At 41.4% G+C, this 7,533-nt stretch overlaps 1 protein-coding gene across 1 annotated transcript in view; it reads right to left on the bottom strand.

Annotated features, from left to right (window-relative positions):
- Positions 1-908: 908 nt before the first annotated feature.
- The window catches only part of PROKR2 (prokineticin receptor 2), a 32,290-nt gene continuing 25,665 nt past the window's right edge, over positions 909-7,533 (bottom strand). Inside the window, exon 2 of the mRNA XM_006870409.1 lies at positions 909-1,927. Coding sequence (XP_006870471.1) covers positions 1,231-1,927 — 697 coding nt within the window. The 3' untranslated portion in view covers positions 909-1,230. The remainder of the gene's footprint in view (positions 1,928-7,533) is intronic.

Genomic DNA, 7,533 nt, shown 5'->3' with positions numbered 1-7,533 from the left:
GCAATGACAGTGAGGATGGTGCAGGACCAGACAGTGCTTCTTTCTGTTGTGCATGAGGTCACAGTGAGTCAAATCTGACTTGATGGCACCTAACAACAACACAATCATTCCACTAAAGCAAAACTAGAACTTGAATGAAGGTCTTTGGATTCCAAAATAGAGCCCATTTTTTAACAGGGGTGTGTTTTAGAAAATTCATCCAGGTCTTAGCAAAATGGCCATAAAGATTATGTTCATTATTACCAGTGGTAACCTCCATTCGCCTGTTTCTTTCTTTCGTGTCTGATATTTGAGCCCTTGAAATCCTTGACACTGGGTGTCAGGAACTGGATTATTCATCTTGATTCATTATTCATAATGATCTTTCCAGTTTCAGTTCATTGTTGTTGTTAAGTGTTGTTCTGTCCCATAGCGACCCTGTATAGGGTCTGTGAGGAGAGGCTGGTGATCTTGACCCACTGACCTTGCATTTCAAACCGACTTTGCAGTTCAGGGCATTAACCCACATCAGTCGGAAAGGGATTTTCTGGTTCTTTTCTTTGGAATGACACCATTGTAGAGAATCATCAGGCTGGCTAGATTATGAGACAAATCATTTCTGGTATCCAAAATCCTAGGGAATTTGGAAGAAACTGAATAGGAAAGCCCAATGGTATGGCATGCACTCTCTTCGCATGAGGTTGTGAAATCTTTGGCTACTTTAACTTCACCTTTTCCTCATGTCAAAGTGTCTTATTTACAGTCTTATTTAGCCCTTCACTGATGACCAGGGATAATAGAGGGTGATTATCCAGGGATAATAGAGGGTGAGTCCAAATAACCATCCTGGCCTCGTCTGTTAGCTATCCATTCTGGCTATCGCCTGTTGACTCCAATAGATTTTTGTCTTGTTTTTCGAATGTTTTTACAGAGTAAATGCCAGCTCTAGCTGTCCTTATCTAATCTCATTGGTGTGGTTGCACACAGTAGACACTCAGTAAATATCAATTGTTATTACTTGTGTCCAGTATCTTTGTTGTGGTTGTGCACACAGAGATTTTGAGCAGATATCAGTAAACATCAGCTGCATCTGCTCATGTTAACTCTCACTGCATGATATGTCCATTAAGCTCCAGCTCCTTGAGGATCGTGAAGTGTGAACACAGTTTGTCACTTCCCCATGCAGCAGCCTGTGAATGTGGCTGATGATGTGTGATGCTTCTGGGTTTTCAATTGTGAAAAATGAGCAGGTCACTTCAGCCTAATACAGTCCACCTCTTCAGTGGCGGGCATGACACTGGTTTTGAGGTCGAGGTCGGCACTGGACTTGCTCCCATGGTGGGTGGGACGCCAGTGGAGCAGTATCATCTTTTTGAAGTACTTCATGGTGTTGTTCTTGACAGTCACAAAGCACACGGTGTTGATCATGCTGTTGCTCATGGCGATGCACTCGACAACATAGAAAGCTGTGAGGTAGTGCTTTTCCTTCACAAACACAGTGGGGAAGAAGTCGCGAACGATTGTGAAGCCGTAGAAGGGTGCCCAGCAAAGCACGTATGCAGTGAGGATGCACATGAGTACCAGGACTGTCTTCCTGCGGCAGCGCAGTCGCTTCCGGATCTGTTCCGTTTGGAAGCCAGGGACTGTCTTGAACCAGAGCTCTCGGGAGATCCTGGCATAGCACAGGGTCATGGTGAGCACGGGACCCACGAACTCGATCCCAAAGATGAAGAGGAAGTAAGACTTATAGTACAGCTGCTGGTCCACGGGCCAGATCTGGCCACAGAAGATCTTTTCCTGGCTTTTGACAATAAAGAGGACAGTTTCTGTTGCAAAGTAGGCTGATGGGATGGCGATGAGAATGGACACCACCCAGACTAAAGCGATCAGGAAGGAGGCCGTTTGATAATTCATCCGTGGTTTCAAGGGGTGAACAATAGCAAGATACCTGGGGGAGAAGGGAAGCCAAGAATAAGAATGTGTATGCTTGGAAACATTATTAGCTTTTAACTAGTCACAAATTTTAGTTATGGTATTGGAGGAGAATATTAACAGTATTGTGGACTGCCAAAAGAACATACAGATCTGTCTTGGAAGAAGTGCAGCCAGAATGTTCCTTAGAAGCCAGGATGACCAGACTTTGTCTCTCATACTTCAGACATATTATCAGGAAGGACCAGTCCCTGGAGAAGGACATCATGTTTGGTAATGTCATTCAGCATTTGGAGCAGCACAGTGGTTTAGGGGCAATAACACAGGCTTTGAGTCAAATCCTAATTGGTTTTGTGGTCTGGGTAAATTACCCCATCTCTCTGAGCTTTGTTTTCTCAAATGCAACATGGGAAAAAAGACACCTACTTTTCAGGGCTACAGTGAACATGAGATATGATAATGTTTGCAAAAAGATCAACACAGAGTTAGTATTCAATACATGTGGCCTATTACTATTACTAGTGAAAGTGTTTTTGATACCACCTTGGTTTTCAACCTTTCCATTCTGCCCAAGAACAAAGATGCTTTCAAAGCATCTCATTTCAACTGTCTCATGTTTAGAAGTGAGAGAAGGGATGTGGTCATGGGTCATGACTAAGGCTTGGTCTCTTCTCAGGGCAGTGGACATGGGCTTTCTCCCCACCAATGCCTAACTGTCATCATACATTAGAGGCGGTGGGAATGTGGTAGAAAATAAGTCCAGTAAGAAGTAAATAAGGCGTGCTGGTGGCACTGTGGTTTAAGCACTGGTCTGTTAATCACAAAGTCAGCACTTCAAACCCACTATCTACTATGAGGGAGAAAGATGAGATGATTTGCTCCCATAAAGGTTTGTAGTCTTAGAAACCCTATATGGTCCTAAAGGGTCGCTATGAGTTGGAATCAACTCAATGGCAATGAGGTTTTAAGAAGTAAATTATTTGTTCAAACTCACTTTGTGCAAAGACCAGAATCCAGTCTTCCAACACAAAGCTGTTCTATCACTTCTCAGGGCTGATTCTAGCCCAAATGGGGAGGTGTGTGAAATCTCTTTGACATCATAAAACACCACACAGTGGTATTCTTCCTGATTTTCCCAATGAGCCATAAATACTGCCTAGGGAAGGGTTGAAGCCCTTTGTGGTAAAGGGCTCATTTGCTGGGTTGAATACCTTCTTTCTAGAGCGATCTAATGAAACCTATTTAGATACCTTGATGCCTTGAAATAATCTCTGTACTATTTTTAAGGGCGGGAAGGTGGTAGGTGGTGAGAGAAGATGGACAAAGGGAAGAAACAAATCAACCACATATCAAGAGCTTGAGTCAAGTGGGGCCAAGTGCAGAGAGTCACCTAGAGAAAGTCCAATCCAGTTTCTCTTTCCTTTGTAACCAGGCCCTTTGGTAACTTTTCCAAAATTCTGATTTGACCGAAAGAAATTCTGCTATGTTATTTCTGCCCATGATACTGTTTTATATTCTCTTGCCTGTCTCATGCCCTGGTGTTGCCCATCTGTTGAATTACATTAGAAGATTCCTGTCTTCTGATTTTCTGAAGATCTGATATAAAGTTGGATCCTGTCCCAACCAATACACAATGGTTGCTGGAGTTCTTTATGAATTCATGTGACCCAGTCATGACAAGTTAACTGGCATGACTTGTCTGGGTAGCACAAGGCCCATGGGGCTGGAAGGTGGGAGGAATAGGCTGGCCCAACTTTGACTGGGTAGAGATATCTCACAAACAGTTTTTCTGGGAATGGCTGAGTACATTAGTTTCATGTGGCTGCTGTAACAAATTACCACATATTTAGTGGCTTTAAACAACGCAAATCAACTTCTGGAGCAAGACGGCAGAGCAGGCAGACACACTGAGCAGACCCTCTGTAACAAGAGAAACAGATATAGACGGTGATCTCAAACCCTGAGCTGTGGAGGATAGGGCAGAGAGGGGGATTGAGCACATATGGGAAGTTAAAGTGGAACAGGAATGTAGGAGATTAGAAAAACAAGCAGAATGTAGGCTGGCCTGGAGTGGTAGGGCCATCTTGAGCTTTTTGCAAGTGCCAGTGATCTGTAGGAGCAGGATATGGCAGAGACTAGTAGCAAGTTCTCTCCTGTTCTCATGCCCTTCTTGTAGCTAAGGGTGTGGCCAGTCCACACCCTCACCAACCCAGTGGCTAGTGGCACCCCCTCTGGTATAGCATCTCCTCTGCCTGAGGTTGAGTACTTCCGGAGGCATGTGAACCTGCCCTGAACTACGCTACACAAACAGTGAACACAAACTGTGTTTACACTTTTGGTCTCCATCATACCCACCAGGAGACAGGTGGTGAGTGCCTGAGAACACACCAATTATATACAATCATCAACTAAATATAAATATGACACCACAATGTCTCAGAGAAAACAGACAATTGCAGCTTCTACGAAGAAACAAGGCAGAGTGCCTCAAACAAGTAACTAAAATAGAGTCTGAAAATACAATACCAGAAATAGGATCCGAAATACTTGGCAAGGAATTCAAACGAATGTTATTTAGGCACCTTTAACAAACTGAAACATTGATCAAGAAGACTGCAGATGAAATCAAGGAAAACAGTCAAAACTATAGAAGAATTAAGGAAAGAAACTGACAAAATAAATGAAAAATGAAAAAAAAAAAAAAAGGAAACCAAACAAAAACAGCAATTAGAAAGCCAGAAGATTAATATTAAGACTTCATAAATAGATAATACAGTGAAAGGGCAAAGAAGTAGAATTGAAGCACTGAAGGCCAAATTACTGAGAAATTACATAGAGAAATCTCTCATTATTTATCTGCTAGAGGAACAATGAACAAAAAATCCAAAGTAAGTCTAAGATCTATGTAGCGTGTGATCAGAACTCCAGATTAGGAAGAGAGAAAAACAAGAAAACAAAAAATCCATAGAGAATACTGTCCAACAGCTGTTGGAAGTAAACTTCCTTGATATCATGAAAGATGAGAAGACAACAATTCAAGAAGTGGAATGAATGCCAAACAGGATAGATTCCCTAAGGAAAACACTAACATTTACTATAATCAAACTTTTAAAAACCAAAAACAAGGAACCTCATGAAAACTGAAAAGTTACCTACCATGGAGAATTAGTAAGACTAAATTCTGATTTCTCAGCAGAAACCATGCAGGCAAGAGGACAATGGAATGACATATATAAAACTGAAAAACAAACAAAACAAAACCCCCAAACCAAAACCCTGTCAATCAAGAATCATATAACCAGAAAAATTGTACAACATGACAGCGAAATTAGATCATTTCCTGACAAACAGAAATTAAAAGATACTTAAAAAAAAAAAAAAAAGGGGGAATTCTTTGGATAGAGAACCACAATAGCAGACAACCACCTGAGACTAATATATGTGACAATATCAACTAGAACTCAACCCAGATATGGAAGTATTAATAAAACAGACCTAGAAGACTGAAAGTAAGAGAACCAGAGATACAGGTGCAACAACAACAACAACAAAAATCAAAAAGTAAAAAAAAAAAGAATAAGTAGCTATGGAACTTCCAAATGAAGAAGAACTCAAGTAGACTTCAAGCATCAAATCAAATCAAATAAATAAAAATAAACCTAACTGTAACCTTAAACACTATACCAAGACTTACTCCCTAGCCCTAGAACCTTATGCCTAACATTAACCTTAGTCCTAACTAGAACTCTGGAGTCCTGGTGTGGCGCTGCAAGGTTAATTTGCTGGACTGTAAAGTCTGTTTGAACCACAAGGTCAGCTGTTCAAGCTCACCAACTGCTTCTTGGAAACCCTATACAGGGTCACTATAGGTCGGAACCAACTTGATGGCACTTAACAACAACTATAATCTTAACACTAAAGGAAATCCTAGGCCTAGCCTAGACTTAGCCAGTCCTAAGCTCTGGTAGCGTAGTGGTTACGAGTTGGACTGCTAACCTTAAGGGCAGCAGTTTGAAACTACCAGCTGTTCCACAGGGGAACGATGAGGCTTTCTTCTCCTGTAAAGATTTACAGCCTTGGAAACCCTATGCAGGGTCACTATGAGTCAATACCTACTCCATGGCACATAACAAACCACCACCACCACCAACCCTACTCACAGGAGTCCTGGTGTGGTGCTGTGGTATGAGCATTGGACTGCAAGGTCGGTTTGAACTGCAAGGTTGGTGATTCAAACTTACCAGGTGCTGCTCAGAAACCCTATACGGGGTCGCTACGAATCGGAACCAACTTGACGGCACTTAACAACCACCACAAAATCCTAACCTGCACGTCTTACTCCTGTCCCCTCTAACAAATAAAATAAAATCATTACAAAAACACACACACATAAAACAAAACTCTCCCTGAAAAAACAAGAACACAAATCTATAATCTTACAGTTCTGGAGATCAGAAATCTAAAACTGGGTCTCACTGGGCTAAAATCAAGGTGTCAGCAGGGCTGTGCTCTTTTCTGGAATCTCTGAGGGGAGAATCTGTTTTCTTGTCTTTTTCCAGCTTTTAGAGACTTCCTGCATTTCTTGGCTTATGGCTGCCTTACATGTTCAAAGACAACCATCTGGTTATCTTTCTAACATGATGTCACTTTAACACTAATTCTTCTGCTCTTCTTTTCATTTCAGGGTCTGTGTCATTTCATTAGGCTCAACCAGATAATACAATATAATTTCCTTAATTTAAGGTCAGTTGATTAACAACCTTCTTCCCACCTTTACCATGTAATCTAACATAGGTTTTGGGGTTAGGATGTGGACGTTTGGGGGAGCATTATTTTGCCTACCACACTAAGCCCTAAGTACTTAGGTAATGTAATCAATTGAGGTCTTAATAACTTTCTCTCTCTCAATCTGGGTCCATCATAAAAAGTATCTTAATAACCAATGCCAATGGGAATTTTCACATTCTTGCTTACTCTGTAATCATCTCTTAAATTCTAATTGTGTTTCATCAAGCAGCATCTTCCTCATTCTGTAGTTGTTAAGTGCCGTGGAGTCAGTTCTGACTCATAGCAAACCCTGTCTAGGGTTTCCAAGGAGCGCTTGAAACACTTTTGCAATTCAAATCAATCTTGTGGTCCAATGCTTATCCAAAGTGCCACAGCTGTCACCATGAAATCAGCATGAAAATAAGGCCTGGATTTCCTCTCTGTATACTTAGTTAAATCAGTTAAATTCCTGGGATATAGTTTCTTCTTCTGTGAAATGGGGGTAATAATAACTGTACTGGTAACCACTCAGGCTTTTTATCAATATCAGAGAACATAAATGTCCATAAAGTCCATTGGGAGTCATTCATTGGCCAGAGGGATATCAGCAAGGGTTTTCATGCTTTCTACCTGCTGGGAAAGGTGTGCGACAAGGTTGTGTTTTTTCACCACACTTATTCAACCTGTATGCTGAGCAAATAATACGAGAAGCTGGGTTCTATGAAGAGAAATGTGGCGTCAAGATTGGAGGAAGACTCATTAACAACCTGCGATATGCAGATGATACAACCTTGCTTGCTCAAAGTGAAGAGGACTTGAAACATTTACTGATGAAGATCAAAGAGCACAGCCTTC

This window comes from Chrysochloris asiatica, unplaced genomic scaffold (assembly GCF_000296735.1).
Source record: "Chrysochloris asiatica unplaced genomic scaffold, ChrAsi1.0 scaffold00141, whole genome shotgun sequence".
In the NCBI taxonomy this organism is placed as follows: domain Eukaryota; kingdom Metazoa; phylum Chordata; class Mammalia; order Afrosoricida; family Chrysochloridae; genus Chrysochloris; species Chrysochloris asiatica.
This window is presented reverse-complemented; position numbering and strand designations above follow the sequence as displayed.